General features: G+C 39.3%; 1 protein-coding gene across 13 annotated transcripts in view; it reads left to right on the forward strand.

The window, feature by feature from the left end:
- Window positions 1–22,906, forward strand: part of tenm4 (teneurin transmembrane protein 4) — a 148,670-nt gene that overhangs the window by 92,978 nt on the left and 32,786 nt on the right. For 9 of the 13 annotated variants that reach the window (XM_019345294.2, XM_019345297.2, XM_019345299.2 and 6 more), the window contains 8 exons: window positions 3,605–3,751; window positions 6,030–6,246; window positions 10,564–10,683; window positions 13,970–14,231; window positions 15,592–15,859; window positions 15,961–16,104; window positions 19,738–19,987; window positions 20,399–20,419. In XM_019345294.2, coding sequence (XP_019200839.1) covers window positions 3,605–3,751; window positions 6,030–6,246; window positions 10,564–10,683; window positions 13,970–14,231; window positions 15,592–15,859; window positions 15,961–16,104; window positions 19,738–19,987; window positions 20,399–20,419 — 1,429 coding nt within the window. The remainder of the gene's footprint in view (window positions 1–3,604; window positions 3,752–6,029; window positions 6,247–10,563; window positions 10,684–13,969; window positions 14,232–15,591; window positions 15,860–15,960; window positions 16,105–19,737; window positions 19,988–20,398; window positions 20,420–22,906) is intronic. The other 4 variants (XM_019345296.2, XM_003450156.5, XM_019345300.2 and 1 more) reach the window with 1 other exon arrangement.

Below are 22,906 nucleotides of genomic sequence, written 5' to 3' on the forward strand. Positions count from 1 at the left end.
GGTTTGCTTGTATCCTTTCTTTCTCAATTGGGGGATGTTGGGAAAGGGCCTTTATAACCTGTGCCATGCATTATGGATGAGCATGCAGCTGTGAGAGGGGCCTGATAGGTGCTGAGGCCGCATCCTCTCTAATTAAAAGAGTTCATGGTCTGGTTGGTGCTGGGCAAGCAGGGGGTGCAGGCTCTGCTGCAGCCCTGCTTTCCTGCCTCCAGCTACCCTTCTCGCTCTCACTGCGTCCTTGGTAATGGACCACCTGGCATAAGATGGTCTGCCAGAGGAGGTCTTCGAACACTTGCAAGCTCACGTTTGGAGCTGTTTCAGGAAGGATTGGGTAGAGCTCAGCAGGGACTCCTCTCTGAAAGGCATGCCAATTAAGTTGAAGTGGTGCCAATTGAAAGTGTATTTTTATTTATCCTTCTAATAAACATTGTGAGCTTTCTAATCATCTGTCTCTACTGGTTTAAACCACGGTTGTTTTGTCCATTTGTTCAGTAATAACACGACAAATGACAGAAAGTGCCTAGACACAAGGCTTCAGTGCACTATCTTGTTTTTATTGGAAATTCTAGATGAGTTTTTGTTTTACTTATAATTGCTGAGAAAACATAGACAGTTGTCAACATGCCTTATACAATAGTTATTGGCCGCTCCCCTAAGCAGCTGTTCACAGTTCATCAAATGTCCACGGCCCATGGACTGCTCTGTAGTGTGGACAAACAGCTCCGATTGAAAAAGCATGCCTGGACCAAACTTACGTTATTTAACAGGTTTTAAGTAATCATTTGGGCTATTTGGCCAAATGTGTTACTGATTACTATTTTATATTATTTTTTACTATTGGAAGTATAGTTCTGCTTTTGGGCTTCCTTTTTTCATGGTTACAATAAGACGTGATTGTAGTGCAGAATTTTAGCTTTAATCCAAGAGGTTTAACAGTAGTATTACACTGACCTTTTATGAATTATAGCCATTTCTATACATAGTCCTACATTTTCCGAGCCTCCAGAGTAATTGGAAAATTGATTAACATGCAGTGTCACAACCAGGTGAGCTGCACACCTCATTATTTTACGACAGATTCAACACATAAAAAATTTGGAGTTGATTAACATTTTGAACATGTATTCGGTAGTTTCTCGCTGGAATTCTCACGGTGAGGTACAAAGAAATGTTGATGCAAGTGAAGGAAAAAGCCATCGTATTCTTAAAAAAAATAATAAATAATAAATAATAATAATAATAAAAATAAAATAGTAAGAAATTAACATGAGCCCTAAAACTTTAGTAGTGGGCAAAAGAATAATCTGGTACAATTTGTACCAGAATGATGGGAAGTTAAAAGTATAGGCAAAAAAAAGAACCGCTGTTGATCTGAAGCAAACCACACTGTCAAACATGATGGAGACAATGTTATGGCTGTGTATGGCGTCCAGTGTAACTGGTCACTAGTGTTTATTGATCAAACTACTGAAAGAGAAAGCAGGAATAATTCTGAAGTGTAGAGGGCTGTATCTCTGCTCAGATTCAGCCAAATGCGACAGAAATGATCGGACGACTTATCACAGTGCAAATGGATAATGACCCAAAGTAAACAGCACAAGCAACTCAAGAGTTTCTCAAAGCCAGGAAATGGGATATTCTTCAGTGCCCAAGTCAGTCATCTGATGTCAGCCCAGTAGAGCATGCTTTTCAGTTACTGAAAACAAAAATAAAGGCAGAGACCTACAAACAAGCAGCCACCGAAGGAAGGAAACACTGCATTTGATTGTGACTATGTGGTATAGAATTCACAAAGTCATTGCCTGTCGTGATTTTCAAACAAGTATTTAAAACGGTGCTTAGCTGTAAAATTACATTACTTTTTTCAATAACTGCATCGAATTTCTAGGAAAACCAGACCTGCTCTCTTGTAAATGAGACATTGGGTCTCAATGGGACCACCTGTATACATTTTTTATCCTGTTTTCCTTCTCTCACCCCAACCTGGTTCTGCTGGAGGTTTCTTCCTGTTAAAAGGGAGTTTTTCCTTCCCGCTGTCGCCAAAGTGCTTGCTCATAGGGGGTCATATGATTTTTGTGTTTTTCTCTGTATGTATTATTGTAGGGTCTACCTTACATTATAAAGTGCCTTGAGGCGACTGTTGTTGTGATTTCGCGCTGTATAAATAAAATTGAATTGAACTGAATAAATAAAGGTTAAATGGGGGGCTGTATATAAAAATGACTGCAATTCCTAAACAGTGAATGCAATGCTTTTGTCATTGTTAAACCTCTTGTGCACTTGAATCACATCTTGATTTATTTAAATTCTAAAAAGCAGCATTAAAGCAAAAGGGGAAGTGTTGCCTATGCCATTTAAAACATTTCTATGAGATAAATGTGCATAAGTAAAAGCAGTGTGGGCTGTTCTTTGAATTGTTTGTGCTATGACTCATGTCATAGTGTCACCTTTACTCTGTAGCTAACCAAGAGATCTACAACAGTCATCTCCCTAAATGCGTATACTTGCTTCTGTTTCACTACTGATCTTTTTCCCATTCATATGTCCACCAATCACTACACCTGTCTCTTCTTTTCTCAATATCTCCCTCTTTTGCCCCCATTCTTTCTGTGTGATGTAAGAGCATACAGTAGAGAATGCTGCCCCACTGTCTTTAGTTGATAAAATGGGTCAGTTTAATATTCTTTCTGTCAAGGCAGCCATCCTGCAACACAAATGGCTGTTAAGATGTGTTTTTGATATCCTGTGATTTTACCCTATGCCTCTGTGAGAGGATACAGATCACAAGGTATCAGATAAATGTCGAAGAATGGGCAAGATCATCCTCTAATCTATGCCCTTGTAAAGATATAACCAAAGAAAAACATTGGATTATTGTACCTGTCGTTATGCTCCAGCCAGCTTTTCACTCCCTTGGGGTCACTTCCCCCAGAACAGCCTGCCTCTGCACAAAGCTACTGAGGCAACCTTTATCCACTTTAAACTATACTATTTTATATTCCTTTCTTCTTCTCATAATGACAAAACAAGCATTGTATGTTATTGATAGCTGAAAAGTGTCTTGGGACAGTTTATCGAATAATAATATGAATTATTTTTTCAATAAGTAAAACACCAAACTCTTGTTTTTTCAGAGGACGGCAGCAGCTATGTTGTGATGGTAATTATAATCGAAATCTAAAATCATGAAGGGAAAATCCAATTATGTGCTGAAATACCAGCACAATACACCACTGCTCTCATTAACGAACTGTAGTGGCATAGATATGAGAGTCCAGTCCACTGTAGTAATGAGTGAATATTGATGTAGAAGATCCCTCTTATCTGATTTTACTGCAAAGGGATATTAGAAGCTTCACGGAAGGTATATCAAATTAATCAGCCTCTGCTGAGGGTCATTATGGCTGCCCTCACCCATTTAAAATCTTAACATGACTGAGTATTGTTACCGGATAAATATTAGCTGTCACCAACAAACTCACATTTTTGTCATTTTTTTCAAATTTGTAGTTTTCTTTTCCCACAAATAGCGTACAGTGTCCGTGTGTTACTGCTGTTTGATTTTCATTGCCGACCTTTGTCTTTGTCCCATTTTGTTACACAGAGGGCTGCCCTGGTTTGTGCAATGGAAATGGTAGGTGCACTCTGGGTAACAATGGCTGGTACTGTGTGTGCCAGCTGGGCTGGAGGGGCACTGGCTGTGACACCTCTATGGAAACTGCCTGCAGTGATGTCAAGGACAACGATGGAGGTAAAGTCACAAACAACACACAATGGTGCCTTCTGACACTGGCCAGGCATCAACAGGGACTCTTAACCAGACATGATTTGACTATAAAATTAACCACCCTTGTGCTTGAGAATATCCTGTACGTACATTTATGCTTTCCAGGCTCAGTTGCTCTCTTATACAGGTGAAGTTGAGGAATGGCTTCCAGCCAGGCACCTGGACAACAGGTTTTTATTAAAAAGCAGAGTACCTGGCCCTGAGGTCTTGAACATTCGCTGTCCCCAGGAGGAAGTCTACGCTCTGCCCTCTAACTAGCCCTGAGCAGAGCCAGGCACACACACAGAGCCAGCCAGGAGGCTGCACCACTCTTGAGGCCAAGTGGGAGACGTGACTTCCTTTCTTCCAGACCTCATTCTGGGCTTGAGCTATGCACTAGCATCCCTTATTTATGCAGGGGCTGTTTGTCTTCCGATCACTGTACAGGGACCACACAGCTCTCAATAGTAAAAGGAGGGTGCTGCTGGGGATTTGACTGAATCCTGACAGCAGGGTTTATTTTTATCACCCATCTGGCCAGATAGGCCCCTTAAAGCAAAGGCTAGGGAGTCCAATGACCCACTTCAGCAAAGAAAAGTGCAATGCACAGCTGCTCTCTTTGTCATGTATTCCTTAAATTACTGACAGAAAACCATGAGCAATGTTACAAGTTCCGACCATCAAATAAGGACGATATGTACATGTGTACACATAAGAAACACTGAGTAAAGCAACAGGTCGGAACTGCTCTATTTTTTCTCACTGCTATGGTATATTAAATAAATTATATATTTAATTTTGACTCCTATTTGTGTATATAAATTGTCTCTGTTTGTGTAATAATTCAATAGTCAAATAAATAATCCTTTCTTGTCCAATTCTATATCAAGTAAAATATCAAGTATGAAGCCCTAAAATGTTATCTATGAAAAAACAAAGTAAGCCTACCAGTAAGCCTCGTCTTTAATCAAAATATTTTTAATGGTAAGAAATGGTAAAAAATATTCATTGTTGTTATCCACGAATGTTAAAATTTACTATTTTACAAAAAAACCAAAAGAAAGTAAAATATGTTATTATTATTTTTGATTAAGATGACAAATTACAGTTGTTTACATCCATTTACAGCCTCTTCAATGTGATGCTTGATTAATTTGTGAGACAACTCCAGTGTGCCGGCTCAAGTTTGGGTATAAAAACATTAATTCAGTTTGTTACTTCCCTAATTAACAACAATATAATGTTTTAGCTTTAGCTTATATTTCTGAATTTTTAAAAAAAAAATTTTTTTTTTACAAGTGGTCTAATAAATTTGTTAAGCATTGTATAAAGTGATATGTTCCAGTGTGAATCGGTTTGCACTTTATGGAAGTAACACCAAACTTTACAGATAATAAGAGAAGCACAAAGAAACAGACAAGATTAAAGATGGAAACACAACACACTCATCCGAGGACACACAGTCGATGAATTTCTGACGCATTTGAAATATCTGGTAGCACCGTGAATTCAGCAGTGGCAAAAAACAGCTTCTTATGAGAGACTTTGAGACTATCTTTTTAGAACATTTTGTACATTTTATTCCAGTTCTGTATGCTTTCTGACTTTCAAGATGATAATTTGCTCCAAACTATTGTTTTTTGATGTGGAGCAAACTAATCATAGTACAAAAAAAAGTTCTGATAACAAAAGCAGCAGGTACTCTTGCTTACTTTCCCTGATTAATGTAAATTTAAGTCTGTTTGTTCGACAAAGGTTTGCAGCCAACAGTGCATGGCAGGTCCTTGCAGGCTTTGGGCTACACTTCTGCAAATGGAGCTGGGAATTTTGTGTGAATAAATGATCTTCTGAGTTCAGGAAAATGCAAACAAATTCTTATCCATCATCCGAGCTGTCCCAGATTTATTCCGCTGCATAACAATAGTCTCAAACACAAAGCCATAAACAACTTGTATCAACTTATCTGCCACCTACATTGAAAATATGTGGGCAAGTGTGACTAGGATAAATTAATATGTTTTAAAGATGCAGTGTAGTGACAGCAAGCACCGATTTGATTTTTTATTTGTCTTTACTGTATTTTATATTAAGTTAATGGCTGTATATATGTTTTTTTAAGTTTTATTTCTCAAAGCATTCTTGCTTAACACACCCTAAAACCAACTTTGAGCAGTACTTTATACTTTCTTTTGCCAGGTGTGTGTCTAGGCTGTTGTTTAATGAGTCAGTGTTTGTGTGTTTGTGACTTCTTTGACCTTGTCAGATGGCCTGGTGGACTGCATGGATCCAGACTGCTGTCTGCAGGCAACCTGTCACACTACCTCCCTGTGTGTGGGCTCCCCGGATCCCCTGGACATCATCCAGGAGACACAGATGTCCTCTGCACAGAGCAACCTACAGACTTTCTATGACAGGGTGCGCTTCCTTGTGGGCAGGGACAGCACCCACATAATCCCTGGAGCAAACCCCTTCGATGGCAAGTGAGTGACTTTTGCATTACTCTCACCAGACAGCACCCAGCACAGCCTTCTCTAACCATTCTCTTAATAATATAACCAAAACCAGCTACGGTATTGGGTTGAATCCCCTTTTAATTCTGCATCATCATTTGTTGTTCATGCTTAAGGTTCTTGTCAGATTATACCCCCTGAGTTGAGCCAGTCAAATTACCAGTTGATGCTCCAATGAACTCAACAGTTCTAGTTGAATTTGTGTTATCGCTTTTTTAAGTAATGACATTTGAGGTTCAGGCACAAATCAGTGGATTTTACTTTTAATACAGGCCACTTCAAATTACTGCGCTACGGTTATAGCACTGACAGATCTTAGTAGATGTAAATGATGTGCTTTTTAAAATCCAGATGAAAATATTTGCACAAGGGAGAGGAGGCAGCAGTCAGTGGGGGCTGAAAGTAAGGCTGAAATGAACGATGAGGCTTGGAGGATGATGGACAGATGATGATGGACAGACATAGAATGTGGCAAAAAGGAAGGAGAATTCCCTACAAAGAAAGGCATCTCATATTTATGTATTGTGATTACTTTTACGGTAATCCATCTGAGGCCCGCTCCCAGAGGCAGAGCTCATGACACCCCAGCCTTGGAATCTGAGATCCTTTCATATCAGGCAGGAAAGCAGTCAAACTCCCATTAGGTTCCCCTGCCTCTGTTTTCTTTTGTCTCCTTCTCTTTTCATCTTTAAACGCTTGTGAGGCTGCGTCACTTATTTGCATCTCACTCGCTTATGTAGCTCTCTCATCTCAACTTATTATACCCGCATGACAGAACGACACAACAGCATAAAGAAAGTAAATTGAGGATATTTGAAAATGTTTAGAAAATGGTATTAAAATGTGACTCAGTAATGGTTTGTTGGTTTTTAATTTTTTTTAGGTGTTTTAACATTTTTTTTAGGCAGATCATTTGTACTTTAAAAAAACATGTTAGCATTGGGTTCTTGCTAACATGTGAAAATTATGCCAAATTTGAATTAATTTAATTCTTTCAAACACCAGTGTCAGTAAAGGCTTTAAAAGAATCTCTGTGATTTGCATCAGCAAAGTAAAGTATGGCTGATTTTTACTTCTTTTTTTTAACTTTTGCAGTAGCGTCAGCTGATACTTAAGAGAAGCGGTGTGACATTTTCCCTCGTTGACATTTTACTAGCTTTCAAGAACCACTCAACATTTTGCAGTTCTTCACTGGACAGAGGAAGCGGCATAGAGGATTGAGTAATACTCTTGTCTCTCTCACAAGATGCAGACATAAATAAGTAAAATGAAGAATCCAGAGATGAGCTGCAAGATTGGAGGCCTCAGCTCACCTAAAAATATCAGTGATAATCTATTATTCATGCTTGGTATTCATTCCCCACCCACTGACAGATATGAACAGTTATGACAGGGAGCTCTGGGCTTCAGATGAGCCTTAAAGGCACGGTCTCAGCATCTTCCTTCCTGATATGCCTGCCCTGGTCACCCGATCATCTGGCTATTGATCCTCTAACCGCTTCCTTGTGCTAGTAGACATGTTGGACTGCTATTTCTGATGTTTCCCACCGCAAAAAGCTGCAAAGGTGCCACTGAATAAAGCATCTGCCACTGCATGAAACATCTTGATTCTCCACCATGACACATAATACAAGAGACTGCCTATGCCCAGCAGTGGATGGTGACCAGAATAGTAAACAGGAGCTTTGTCCACGGAACAATTTGGGCAAAGATTGATAGCTGGCTTATAATAGCGAGGCAGAAGCCATTTACTTCATTTACAGGCGTGCACTTGTATTATTTTATTTAGAACTCTTTTATCAGCGTTAGACCATTAATGTCAGAAAATCTCTTGTTTGTTTCCTTCTCTGTGTGTCCTAGTCCTTTTAGCAGCATAGTATATTTGGAGAGCTAAAGATTTATATCGACGTCTCCTCGTTTTACCCTGTTCAGCATGCTGTGTAACATGCAGACAGGGAAAAGAGAGGGCTGCAGTGACATGCTTACAGTTTCAGCAGGATTTCCCCTGTAATCAAGTCATTTGCGTGGGTAATGATGTTTCCGTTGCTTCTGAGTTAATGGTACTATTTATTAGCCGTGGTCATTGAAGGTTCTCTATAGTTAAAGCTGACACGCATCTTTTATTGTATCTGAGATGTCACTGTGAGAAAACAATGTAGTTTCCTCACAATTACACAATTGTGAAAGATGGTATTTCCAAATTATGCTTCAAATGTTTACCGTTTAACGTTTACTACCATTATTTTTACCTTTTAGATGTAGATCAAAAGCTTTCCTTTTGTCATTTAGTTCTTATTGTCTAGTAAATTAACCAGACAGTATTTTGCTGTAGTCATTCGGATCGTCTTCTCCCTCAACATAAATATCACCTGAAGGAAAAATGATATTTTTTTCCTATATAGAGTAAGTTTAAGAGTTGTTCAAGTGAGGGGTTAAAATCACATCTGACACACTCCACTGTGACGTTTGACTAGATAAGCTAAACCAAAGATTATTTCATACTGGATCCAGGGCTTCACTTGTGTATTTTTTGTATAACATGTCCTGTATGTGCAGATGATGTATGATAAAACTGGATTTTGGAGATACTGTGAAGTCCCTTTTTCACTTTGCGAATCCCTTTGGACTTGTGAAATCTCACAAAGGATGGAATTTTCTGTAGTGAATTCTTCATGCTCCCTTTGCCACTCTTTCTCAGGGTTTTATTTGATGTCAATATTTAAATCATTTGTCTTGACAGTGAGGAATCAGCTTCCGATGTGGTTCACAGAGGCAGGAAGGCGATAGTTCCGCTTTCACAACTCCATCTCAAGAAAATGGAGACGGCTGAAACTTCAAACAAGACTAAAATAAACTATTGCTGTGAATGATTAAATGTAGACAGCCAGATCAGTGCTGGGTTAACTTTAGTAATAATTCTATGTAAATGCATCCTCTTAGATATTTGGGTGTAAGCCCAAGGATTCAGAGCAGTATCTCCTTTCTTGTTTACAGCACAGTAGTGGACAGCGAAGGTCTTCTCAAGGAGACCTGGCCTAATTAACATAAAACTGGGTTCCTGGGGACTAGGATAGTGTAGGGTGAATGATCTTGCCTCTGGTAAGGACATGTTGAGGGCAGCTACTAACACGCTAGTGTTAATTGTTTCCAGTACGTGGCAGTGTTTAAGACCCAAATGTATTAAAAATAGCCATGGTCTAATGAAGAAGTGACAGTAAGGCATTTGTTAGGGGACCAATTTTTTGCAAACGACTACAGAAACAACGGCTGACCATGAATCGGGCCTTGATAATGACGAGGGTAAGAGTCGACGAGGGAGACGTGCTACAGCAAGGTCTCAACTCATCAGCCCAGTAAGATTAGGAGGTGAATTTGGACGACTTCCCACTATTGATTGGTGGCGACTGATGATCAGATCTAATTTATGCAGCTTCTGGAGGCCTGATGTCAGTCTGGAAATCTGTTGAGGTCTTGATAATCAGCCAAGCAAGTCTTGCAATCTGCAGTCCTATAATTTCCCTCTCTGGCATTCTGTAATGGAAAAGATAATTCCTCTTTTTTAATTAGAGCAAAAGCAAAGTAAAGCTTCCTTATCTCATTATCCTTCCATTCTGGATAGAAAAACCCTTAGAGACACCCTAGGAGGTGTTAGTTTGTTGTGTTTCTGTTATGGCTATTTTATTGTGTACAGTATTTCTGTTTTGATCAAATCCATACTGACTTTAATGTTTCTCCTCTCTGTTGATCTATTTCTAATGCTGAAAGGAAAATAAAAATATTAGTAGTAGTAGTAGGAGGGGGAGGAGGAGACAAGGTGTATTAGTATTAATATAAGTACGCTGAGTTAGCATAATTTTGTGTTATATAGAAAATCCACAATGTCAGTCTTAAGTGCTAGTGGTATGTGGTATCAATTGGTATCAATTCGTCTTCATTATTTTGACTTTTAGATAGAAGCAGATTAAAAAAGAAAAGGAAAAAAGCCCTTATATTGGAACGAGCTATGGAATGGTATGCAGTAATGGGTCCTTTCTCTATAAACCAGGAATTCATTGTAGGCAGCATTAGTATTGTTGGTACATTCTATGCACCCTAACCTTTTAGCTTTGTTAAAATATTCTGTCTGAATGTTTCATCCATCCTCTTTTACATAATTTAGCGTGGACAGAAATTATATAAATAAAACAAGATAATACAGGTTTTACTGCAGGACACCTGCTGTTAGCCTGTAATTATTTGTACTGCTATGCAATGAGCAATAATGCTGATCTTTTTCACTTCGTACAGCCATGCTTGTGTCATCCGTGGACAAGTAGTGACGTCAGACGGAACACCACTGGTGGGAGTGAACATCAGTTTCATCAATAACCCATCTTATGGTTACACAATCACCAGGCAGGATGGAAGGTAAGAACCTGAGTCTTTATATCAAAACACACGCATAGAGTAAAGGATGCAGTAAAACCCTCTCGCAGTTACCTAAAAATGCTGTACAGATAGTGATATTTATATCATTGTCAAATACTTTTACACAATCTTAACGATGGAAAGGGGGAAAAAAACACAGTTGCCACAGCAAACTGTGCTGCCATTGATCTGCTTTGTGATTTCATTTGGTCCAATTTTGGAGTTCTCGGCTCAATTCCCAGAGAAATCAAACAAAGCCCTTCTGGTACACTCATAAGTTATGCTTCAGTAGCAGCAGGGTGGGGAAAGAATAAAATATGCCAATGCAAAGCATCTCACTGGAGCTATAAAACATTGTGCAGATGGACATTATTTATTCGACAATAGAAGATTAAGAGAATTAAGTGACACAGTTAGGTTTAGGTCACAGAAATGTGTTTGCGCTCCTTGTTTATCCTCTCTAAATAGTTTAATAATGCTTTTGCCATTTATGAAATGCTTGTTCTAATTAGTTGTGTGGATGTTATAATTATGACCATAAAATAATACGTAGTAATGTGACTGTCATAGATCATTACCACTTACTTCCTCAGACAATTCCACATATGTTCTGGGTGTTCAGGAAAGCAGGAAAAAAAGCTCTTTTGTTATTTTATTACAGCACCACTAAAACCCCTTTGGGGGAAGATAAATTGTTGTGGCAATGTGTTCTAAATAAGAAAGAGGAAAAAGTCTGAGTTCTCTGTGTAGCGTTCTTTGAGCGATGCTGTTCAGGCTGCTTTGGCATCGGGAGAGTTTCTCAGAGAAACAGAGAAAAACATCAAACTAGCTTCGGCGTGTTTCTTGGATTGAAAGAGAAAAAAACTTGAGAATAAAATCTCTAATAATTTTCTCTCTTTTTCTTTTCTTCTTAAATGTATTGGATAAGACTGTACAAGCATACAGTATACACTCACAACCCCAGTCCCTGGTATCTCAGTGTTAGTAAGGCCTTGTGGCAAACCGAGCCCCTCTATCACAGCACAACATGAATTGGTGTTTGCTCTCCAAGCCCCACTTCTTCCTGACACTTTTATCAGTCACTGACGCTCTAAAGGCCCACATCTTTGCCGCTGGTTTGATCCTGATCATTCTTGCTTCCCCTCATTTCTTCCATCCTGTCGTTTTTCTCTCCCCTTTACTTTTACAAAAATCTCTCTTCTCTACTTCATCATCTTCACCTTCTTCACTCATTTCATCTGCTCTCCATCCCTTCACGCTGTCTTTCCTCTAATCTCTCATTGCCCATAAGCCTTTCCTCTCTGGGTACTACTCTTTTACTTATTTCCCGTGCTTTCCTTGAGCCCAGGTCTCATGTCCTTTCCACTGCACTGACTTTCCTCATCTCTATCCTTTTTCCATTTATGCGTGTCCCATTTTTTTTCTTATGCATCAGTCACTTTTTTCTTTGCAAAGCTCCATACTCTTTTCTACCTTCCAGCATATGTGTAAACACTACTCCATCTCCCAGGTTCCCCTGTAAACATGCCCAGTCTCCTGCAACTCCCCTGCAATCACTGTAAACAGGCTCAGTGCAGCGTGAAATCAGAAATGCACCTGTTCAGCCACTTAGAAATGGGAAAGCTGTCTCAACTCATTTTTATGATGTGTTCTTTATTGTCCAAGGGCTTAGTTTTTTAAATTACCTTTTCCACTATCTGGGAAAGTTTTCAGGCCTAAACAAAAGAGGTTAGTTTAGTTTCTTTACAACTGTGTAGCCATTTTCTGATTGGCTGAGCATTAAGACAGACCTATTCGCTTTTAAGCTTTTCTGTATTAATGAGAAAAATGCTGACATGGGTTTAAGCTCATTACATTATTAGGTACTTGTGAGCGTCTTTACGGGAGAACTTGTAGTTTTACAGTCTGTGTTTATTCTTACTAACTTTTTGCTCTGACCTTGGCTCACTTTAACCTGGCTAGACGTCATGTAGTCCATTATAAATATACTGTTATATTGCTCATTAGCTGGCAAATGAGTAAAAATGTGGTTAACTTTCTTAGTTTATTCCCCAAAGGGCACAAGGCGGTAACCTTGTGTAGGTAATGTAATCATTTTGTTCCTTAAGGCTATTGTCATGATTGATAATAGCCAGTGAATCCCTTCATCGATCGCCTATGCTGCCCATGGTAGTCCAGAAGTATTTTGAGTTTGCGTGGCCCAAGCCTGCCAGGCATGCTACAGACTAACTGAATGCAACTGCATGGGTACTGATGGATCACAGCTGCATGAGTACTACGAGAGCCTTGCTCTGCAGACTCGAGACTGATGAAGAAGCTCACTTTGCTTGCACCCAGCCAAGGGCAAAACATCAAGGGCGGACCAAGTTGTTGTTTATCACCACAGCCAATCAGATGTTTACCCTCAAGGGAAGTTAGACCGAGCGAGTTCTTTATATAGAAGCTTAAACCAAGAGGGAGTTTGCCCATTTTACATGGCACTATTTAAACTTACTTCTGTATCTGTAATTTGAGAAAAACTCTGAGTGTGTGTGTGTGAGAGAGAGTGTTTGCATGTCCCAGGGGCCTGTAGGTGACCAGGTGCTAATTGGCTCTTAGAGAGAAGTGACAAAAGCTGCAGAAGTCCAGTCCAGGTGTAGGTACCATGCAGCAGTTAGAGGTGATGACGCTGCCAAAATGCAGCCTGTTTACTGAGACACAGTCAGGTCAGTCCAGAGGCAGAGACCCTTTAATGCAACAGCAGATGGGATTGCATTGCAGGGCTTTTAGACTGATGTTAGAGTGGACAGCCTTCGTCTAAGGGATCAATAAAGTACTGGCGGCTGCCTCCATCCCTCGGCACAAACCTCTCTCTCTCATTTACAGTACACATGTGAGCACAGGAGCAGCACATTACATGGTAATTGGAGTGAAACAGTCATGCCTGTAATCTGCTACTTTGCATTCTTCAAATGAAATATTAAGATTATTAAACCAAGGAAACCTGCATTTTTACATTGTGATCTATAATCCTATTGTATCTGCACCTTTGTGTAACAGATGATTCAAAGCAGTTAAAAGCATCCTTTCTTTAACTTTAAAAAAAATTAAATTTTGAATTTATTACTGTTGAATCTCTTTTACCCTTTAAATAGAGAATATCAAATGTGTCGTGTTCACAATAGAAGCTTGATGCGCAACACAAAACAAATTGTATAAATTGATAATGGGAATTGTCACTGTATTTATTTTAATTCATCCTAAAGTAAGTTCATTTTCTTTGACATTGTGCACATCTGTGTTCCAGTTTTGACTTGGTGACCAATGGGGGCATAGCCATAGCCCTGCACTTTGAACGCGCTCCATTCATCACCCAGGAGCACACACTCTGGTTGCCATGGGGACGTTTCTTTGTCATGGATACCATCGTGATGCGGCACGAGGAGAATGACATCCCTAGCTGTGACCTCAGCAGCTTTACCAGGCCCAGCCCTGTGGTGTCCCCAGCGCCGCTCACCGCATTCGCTGGGTCCTGTGCTGAAAGAGGGAATGTCGTACCTGAAATCCAGGTGATGCTCTGTTCCTGCCCTCCTCACTGCCCTGCAGGTTCTAATGCATATGGGTCTTTCCTGCAAATGATTCATGCTGCACAGCTACAGACTATTTTTCAAGTACAAGTATAAATATAACAGTGACTCATGGCAGTGCTTTGATTTTATCACTCAAGTGTAATTGGCCTGTAAAATTTGGGTAATTCACAATATACATTGTACCAACTTACTGCAGAGTGATGATTATTACCTTATCCACAGAAACAGTGGTTACTGTAGAGTAGTCATCCAGTTTATGCATATAAATACCTCTAGGAAGGATTTGCATTTTACAGTTATTCATACACGTTTATCTACATGAGGCTTTTTGATGTAAGCATCTATTTGGACATCTGTGTTGGTGACCTATGTTGTCGAACTGATTGTGTGGCTCCTGTATTTCTAGCAGGTATCTCTGCACTTCTCTCATTACTCTGCCTCCCAGTTTGCTTCATAAGATTTATGGCATATCAGGGAATTTAGTCTGAGTTGAGTTTATTTATAGTCGCTTTGTCTTTGCTGCTCCGTGTACAGGGACATCATCCCATTTACAGTTGTAAAAAGGAATCCTGATAAGTCAACCATGAATAGCTGCACTGTTTGAATAATTTAAAAAAACACACATAAAAGTCACCTGACCTAAGTCAGTTAAAGTACCTATTTTGATTAGTACTCTGAATCTTGTTTTGTACTATGGAAAGAGGCGATTCAATTATAGAAGACAGGAATTGGTTAACCAAACTACTGCTGTCGACCCTTGATCTTCAGTGCGAACACTCTACAGTCTATGAATGCTGACCCACTGTTGTTACAGGTCTGACCTCAGCTGAAATTTCTAAAGGCAACAGCATCTTACTAAGCTAACTTTTATTATTCTATATATTATTGGACTTGGCAGCCTCTGAGCCCAAGAGCACACAGGTTACGCAACTGCGATATGGATTTCAGAGAAAAGACTACTATCCTAATGGAGGACTTGCTATTATGAAATCAATTATGGAAAATTCTCATTGGAATACATAATGAAGAAATTCTTCATCCTATGCCATGTAACGCATGAGCATAATTGTCCTCTAATTAGTGTTTCAAATCTCCCTTGGGTCCATAGATGCGGTTGTAGGCAAGGCTAAAAAAAATATGTAACAAAGGCTGCAGTGGCCATTGACCAACAGACTGACAGACTGATATTTTGTGTAAAACAAGAACAGCAAAAAAAAAAAAAAATAGCGGAACATTATTAACTCAAATGTGAGGACGTAAAATAGAATTTATAACATGTCAGTTACTGTCAGGATCGATGCTTTTCTATATTTAATAAGCTTTGTTTTTCTGTTCATAGTCTCTGGAGGAAGAAGTAGCTATACCTGGAACAGAAATGAAACTCGGCTATTTAAGCAGCAGGACCCCAGGTTACAAGTCAGTGCTAAGGGTTATTCTCACCCACTCCTTAATCCCTTTTAACCTGATGAAAGTTCACCTCATGGTAGCTGTGGAAGGCAGGCTTTTCAGAAAGTGGTTTCCTGCAGCCCCAAATCTCTCATACGACTTTGTGTGGGACAAGACAGATGTCTACAGCCAGAAGGTCTATGGCTTGTCCGAAGCTTTTGGTAAGCGATGACAAAAATAAGTTTTGATTATACTGCATGATTTTCTTTTATCCCGAGAACACACATTTTTTTACTATTTTCATCTTTGTTTTGTTCCATAGTTTCAGTTGGTTTTGAATATGAGTCATGCCCAGACCTTATTCTATGGGAGAAGAGGACCGCTGTTCTTCAGGGCTACGAAACCATTGCCTCAAAACTGGGAGGGTGGACGATAGACAAGCACCATGCTTTAAATATCCAGAGTGGTGAGTCAGCCAGTTGTTCCTATTCATTTTCCTTTTTTAATAACTTCTCTTTTTAAAAGACTTGTTTTGGGGCATTTCATCTTTATTTTGGACAGTAACATACTATATAAGCCCTTGGACAATAACAGAGTACAGTAGATGAAGGTGAAAAGAACTACACGGAGAAAACGGCCTGCACTTGCTTTTGGCATATCGATCGCCTGCTAAGCCAGTGAGATATACCAGCACCCTATCAACAGCTTCTTTATTAAACTATCCCTTCAAAATATAACTTTATCCCACAACATATCTTAATTTTAAGAAGATGTACCTGGATCACGATTTATTGGTTCATTGTGGGGGTTTGTGCGTTAATCTCAATCTCTTAATCTTGTTTCTTTTGTAAGTGGGTTAGGGCTATTTTTATTTTGGTTCCTTGAGTTCTGCGTTATTTAACCTCTGCTAACTCCTTGTTTTAGTATATTGTTTGGAGTTCTGAGCTCTTGTTCATCTTCAGATGTTTTCTGTTTGATTTTATTGTATAGTTTGTCCTTGTTTATTCACTTGAGGGTTCAAACTTGTTGTGCTCTTGTATTTTAAACCTTTAAGTTCTTGTCAAGTTTGAGTTCTAGTCACTGTTTATGGAGTGTGTTATTTTGTTGTACTTTTCCCTGTTTTACTTTGGAAGTTAGTCTCCTGTGCTTAGTTTTATTTCGTCTTGATTGTCTACACCTGTGTCTAGTTCGCCCCAGCTGTCTCCACTTCCTGAATCACCCCCATGTGTACCAATAATCCTGCCTTCCCCCTCAGTCTTTGTTGCAGTGTCTGTTAAGCTCCTCTAGTGTTTTTTTCTCCCCCCTCCATGGTCTCCCGGGTTTGTTTGGATTTTCTTGGCTTTTTATTTTTGGACTTTGTTTTGGACTCTGTTTTTGAACTCTGCAACTGGCACACCTTCTGTTTAAACAGTCTGCATCCCGATTCTCCTCTGGGTCCTTGAACCTGTGTCCATGACAGGCTGTGTTAATTTTTTTGTATTTGGTTCACCCATACTGTACACAGGCCTCTTAGAATACTGATTTAGTTGGATGATATATTGTCCCAGATATAACTGCGATAAATGATTATTGTTGATATAAACGGTTTATGCCACAAATAATATATTAATAATAGCACAGCAATGCAAGTGCGTCCTTCAAAGGCTGTTAAGATTTTAATGTTTAATAATATTCAGACAGCTGGAGTCCTAAAATGTATATTCTAAAATATACATATATCAGCAAATAACAATATCCTCTCTTCTTTTGTTTTTTGCTGTCACTTGGTATATGTCTGTGTGGGAGAGCCTCCACATGGTGAAACTCCCAACACAATGAACAGAGCAGAAGACAGAAACAAGACGAACAGAAATGACAGAGAAATATGTCTTGGATTTTTGTTCTTTTGACTTAGCTGCTTTTAAAAAAACAAAACAAGACATCTAAGTGTTGTGATGGTAGTAAAAGCATAGGGTCACATTGGCAAAAATGTTGCCATCAGGACCCCATTTAAAAATAGTACATTTTGTACAAAAGTGTATATTTTAGGTTTGCCTGTCCTTTTTACATCCTGAATGTGCCAAAAAGAGTAGATAAGAAGAAGTGCCGCAGGTTCCACCATGTGCTTTAGACGACGCTTTTAATGTAACATAAAACTGTCCTCCCTGCCTGTAGCATTTTTAGGCTTTATTCCATTCAGCAGTGTCATGTAGCCCTTGATAGATCTCACTTTTTATTCCCTCCATCCCTTTTTAGGTGAGGGAGGTCAATTTTCTTATTGCCATCAAATAACTCCTAAAAGGCAGTAGTAGAAATAACTTTGTGCAGCACCTGTCACTAGCTAGGCTTCAGTGTCTGTTTGTGTCTGGGAGGACTCATCAGAGGAGATGAAGCATACTTGAAAAGTGCTCACGAAGGTGGCATTTTGATCTGTCACGCTAAACCTGCTGAGCCTGAAAGTGGAGTCCAGACGAAGGCGAGAACTGCCCTCACCACCAGCACTGCCAGTTCCTCCAGTCACCCCCTCTTTTGGCACCTTCACGTCTTGTTCATGCCCAGCATTTTTAGAATCATCCCTAATTTAATTGCTATCAGGCTGCTACTCCCAGCAGCAGCAGTCCCTAAGATTAAATCACGTCCCAGGAAGGGGATGCTTGGCTGATCTCTTCTGATAGACCAAATGTTGTGCTGCTCAAAGATCTCAGGTCACTAAGTACCATCAGATGCAGCAAAACTAAGACAGGCATGCAGATGCTGAATTTCAAATATGATTACATTGATTGGGCAGCAGCAACATCTTTACATTTACATATTTGACAATTTTCCAAGAGCAGATTGGCAACACTAATGTTAAAAAAAAGTGTGCATGCAAGTCCATATCTGAATGCTTGCACATCTGCTATATTCTTATTGATTTAATTTTGTTTGCCGCAAAGCTGGTGAAGATAGAAAAACAGGTAAAAAAAACCCAACCAAATATATATATTTGTTTTCTTTTGGGTTTTCTTGTTTGGATTTCTTTTCTTTTTTGTGATTGTGCCTGTGTGATAATTTTCTCGCTCCAAGAGATTATGCTTGTGCCAAGGGTTTCTTGGTTCCTATTTCGCTGTGAAATTGTGCCCGTGTTTTCATCCACCAAGACGACCTCTTATTGCAATCCCAGGCACTCAGTGCAATTTTCATGGCTCTAGTTAATAGAGGTACACACACAGTCCTATTTAAAATCACATCAAATGCTTATCTGTGTATTGACTTACACTTTCCCTTAAATCCTTCATCCAATATAGCTTTTAAACTGCATTAAGCTACCTTGAACCACTATTGAGACAGGAACTCAAAGAGTTAGAGGAGTGGAACAGGCTCGGCTCACCAAATTCCCATTGGTATCACGTTAGCATAAGCAAACTGCTTATCCATCAAGCAGAAACATGAAAGCATTCAGTACGAATCCCATTTTAATCCACTTGTTCACTGAACTTCATTACACTCACATCAAGCAGCTTGAGGACCTTAATTGATCAATTAAATTTTATGACATGGAATTTTCAAAATTATTTATATGAACTTCTGTGCTGCTCAACGCCAGATTGGAAATCTATTCTCTATAGATTCTCTGTTCATCTGCAGATTACTGGAGGTGTGTTGGAATGTGTCTTGACATTTTTTTTTATTCAGATAAAACTTTACTTCATAGGTGAGTACAAAGGTGGTTTAATAAATTTGTTAAGCACTGTACAGAAATAATGCTAAGTTAAAGTTAAATTGAGATATGTCAAAAGTATAATGACAAGACATTTTTTTTAGTTTTGTAGCTGTTGATACAGACTAACATGTTTGGTTGGGATGGGTTTGTACACATCATTTCTCAGGGTTCTTTCCAACATATAAATTTAACTTAAATCTGGCAGTTTGTTATAGCTGGGGAAAAAAGTTTCAATACATTCCCCTGGCTTTTTTGGAAACACTGCTTTCAATGATGATTGAAAAAAAGCTGATTTAACTTAACCTCTAACCAAAATTGCAAAATATTTCCCACTAACAGCTGGCCACGCTGCTTTGTGCTCACCCCCGTCGTTCTCCTCAACCTAAATAAGCTGTTTCTTTTCTGTACCCTCATCAGGTATTCTTCACATGGGCAATGGAGAGAACGTCTTCATCTCCCAGCAGCCTCCTGTAATCGGCAGCGTGATGGGGAATGGGCGGAGGCGCAGCATCTCCTGCCCTAGCTGTAATGGCCTTGCTGACGGAAACAAGCTGATGGCCCCTGTTGCTCTGGCTTGTGGCTCAGATGGAAGTCTGTACGTGGGTGACTTCAACTATGTGAGGAGGATTTTCACCACAGGGAATGTCACCAGCGTCCTGGAGCTCAGGTAACGGAAGAGTAGCCTACTTACTTTTGCTCAGGACCATGAGCTCAGATGGGCTTGTATACAGGTCATAAACCACAGAGGTCGATCGAGATAGACAGAAATGCCCTAAAGGCAAAGGATTGATGGTTCTGCCTCTCTGATTCACCTGTATCAGCTGGAGTTTGGATCTCATAAGGGACGTAGAGGATGTAATAAGGTCTTAACAGAAAATGTTAAGGAAAGATAAATTTCCTAATGCTCCCAAGGAGAAGGTTGAGTCAATTTAAAAACTTAAAATTAAAATATTGTTTATTCATGCTTCTCTTTTGATTAAGTATGCCTACTACTTTTTAATACCATCTACTATCAACTAACACTTTCTTTCCTTTCTCTTCCTTTCTCATTTCTGCTTCTTTTGGTAAACTTTCACAGAAATAAAGACTTCAGGCATAGGTAAGCCACACAGTATTTGCTAATTTTAAAAAAAGGGTACAGCCCAGTCACCAAATTAATTTAAAAATTATATTTATCTTAATAAAGTTCGAGATATTGGTCTTTTTACACATTTTACAAAGGCCAAACCAAGAGATATTTTTGATACTTCAAAAATATCTCTTGTTGACAACAGCTGTCTATATCAGCTGTTGTCAGTACAGCAGGTACCATTCTGTCAATATTAGAGTGAATGGTAAAAATTAAATGAGCTGAGTGATTATCGTTTTATACAATGTTTGCATTTTGCAGCTGCATTTGTTTTAATCTTCAGGGGAACATCTTCTCGCTCCCTCTCATTCTCTCCAAAAACACCTGGAAAATGCTAGCCGTATCCTACAATCTTGGTCTTTGCTCTTCCTGTGTTTTGTCTTGGATCTTTTTTCCCTTTTCCTTTTTCTGAAAACATTCAAAAGATCTTTTCACTCAAGAAACAATTCAAAATATGGTTCATTTTCATTTGTTCTGAAAGATTTGTTTGGATTAAACCAGATAATCTTTACATGAAAGCACAGTTTATTAACAGTAAGTTTGCTTAATTTCTAGGCTTTCTCCTTAGTTTTTCTAAAATGAAATCATTTGGGAGAATTCAAGTTGTTAAAGAAGTGGGCGGCTGGGTGGGTGAGCATGCAACAATATGAGTGTAGAAGCCCAGGTTCAAGTCAAACCCTTGTCCATTTGCCACATATCTTCCCCTTTTCTACTTTCCTGTGTATCTTCAGTGCTCCACTAACCAAGGCAAAAGTGCACCTCAAAAACATCATTAGCATTTCAGTATGGGACAGTTTATTATATACACGATTCGCAAACCTACATAATACCAGACGAACCTTGTGTAATGGATCATTTGCAGTTTTTGACGGTGTTAGAGAATCTTTAATGTAATTTCATAAGCGTAAAGAGAATATGTGCTATAAATATATATCCCTATTTATATAACATATATTATAAAAGACAAGTTAACAGTAGTGCATGTTACAGGCAAATGATTGCAGGATTAAACAGAATATAATGTCTCATTTGGTTTGCGTACCTAGCTACAGTAGCTGATTCTGCTAAAATGGCAACTCAGTGTTGATTTTATCACTGGCTTAAGATACAGAGACTTTATTTTCCATGGCAGGTGGTGGCAAGGGAAATCTCTGTGTGCTGTCTTTAGATACTGTGTCTCAGGCAAAGGGCTATTGATTGATTTTCTATCACAGGGTCATGACTTTAGCTGGGGAACAGTTAGTCAACTTGTGGATGAAAAGCCTTGTGATGCTGGTCACTGGCCTCTGTTTCCAAGAGGATGAACATACTAACAAAAAACTCAGAATCCCTCTCTCTTGCTTTTTTCTGTATCTGTCTTTTTCTAAGTCTTCTGCATAACAGAAATATTACTTTTATTATGCTGCTGTACATTAACTTAGACATCGCATAGATGCACATGCTTTCTTTGCTAGAACAAGACACATCAGAGCCCTGTCCCTCAGTACACCAAACACATTTGCATATTGAAAAGGAGATTTGTCCAGGAAAACACAGCATGTGTCTGTATAAAATGGGCGGCTGCCTCCTGTTCATGTGTGAGCTAGCGATAGGAGTGGGAGGTGGGTGATGTTACTGCAGTGTTCATTGACCCCCTACTAAGGATGTCCCAATCCGCTCCAACCATTTCCACGACGCCATGCCGCAAAATCCAATTATCTTCTACAAACTAGATGTTGTCAGTGAATATAGATGGGGTATATGGCCATAGCTCAAGGTCAGAGAATAACACCTCATAGTTTCAAACACTATGGGGGACCAACACTGTTTTACATGCACCTAGGAGCTGATAAGGTATCAGCTGATTGCACATGGCAGATAGAATGCAAAGCCAGTCATTGAGATTTGCCACTGACCTACTCTCAGATAGCAGTCGTTTCTCTAAGCCAGCCAATTGTACCTGGAGTATACTGAAGAGCATCATATCAGTCAACTAGGTCAGCGGGCAGTTTGTGACATGTGTGCCTGAGGTTTGCTGCAAAGCCCTGTCATCACTGATTCATTGAAGGTCAATTGTCACCTAAAATTATGTACTGGAGACGACAATTCCACACACCCACTTGTCTTTCTTCTTGTTGTGTTTTAAAAATGTACGCTTTGGCACTGTCACGCTGACCATAAGCCCTAAAAGAACCCTGAAGGTTATAGTTGAAATACTGTCTTAATCCACTTTGAATGATGTCCTGCTGACAGGGTTTTCCATAATGCTTATCATGTCTGGCAGAACTGTGCTGTGTCCTGCTCTGATAAGTCTGGTCATCTTTAAGGTGGCAGCAAACTCATTGCTAAGCTGGTTATGTGTTTCTTTATTTTGTTTTTCTCCTAAATTAGTAGTAGAATTAGTCAACAGACAGTTAAAATGTGACTTTTTAATATTTTATTTTTTATTTTGATGTAAGCTTTTAATTTAACTTTCAG

The sequence above is a fragment of the Oreochromis niloticus genome, linkage group LG14, assembly GCF_001858045.2.
Source record: "Oreochromis niloticus isolate F11D_XX linkage group LG14, O_niloticus_UMD_NMBU, whole genome shotgun sequence".
Classification (NCBI taxonomy): domain Eukaryota; kingdom Metazoa; phylum Chordata; class Actinopteri; order Cichliformes; family Cichlidae; genus Oreochromis; species Oreochromis niloticus.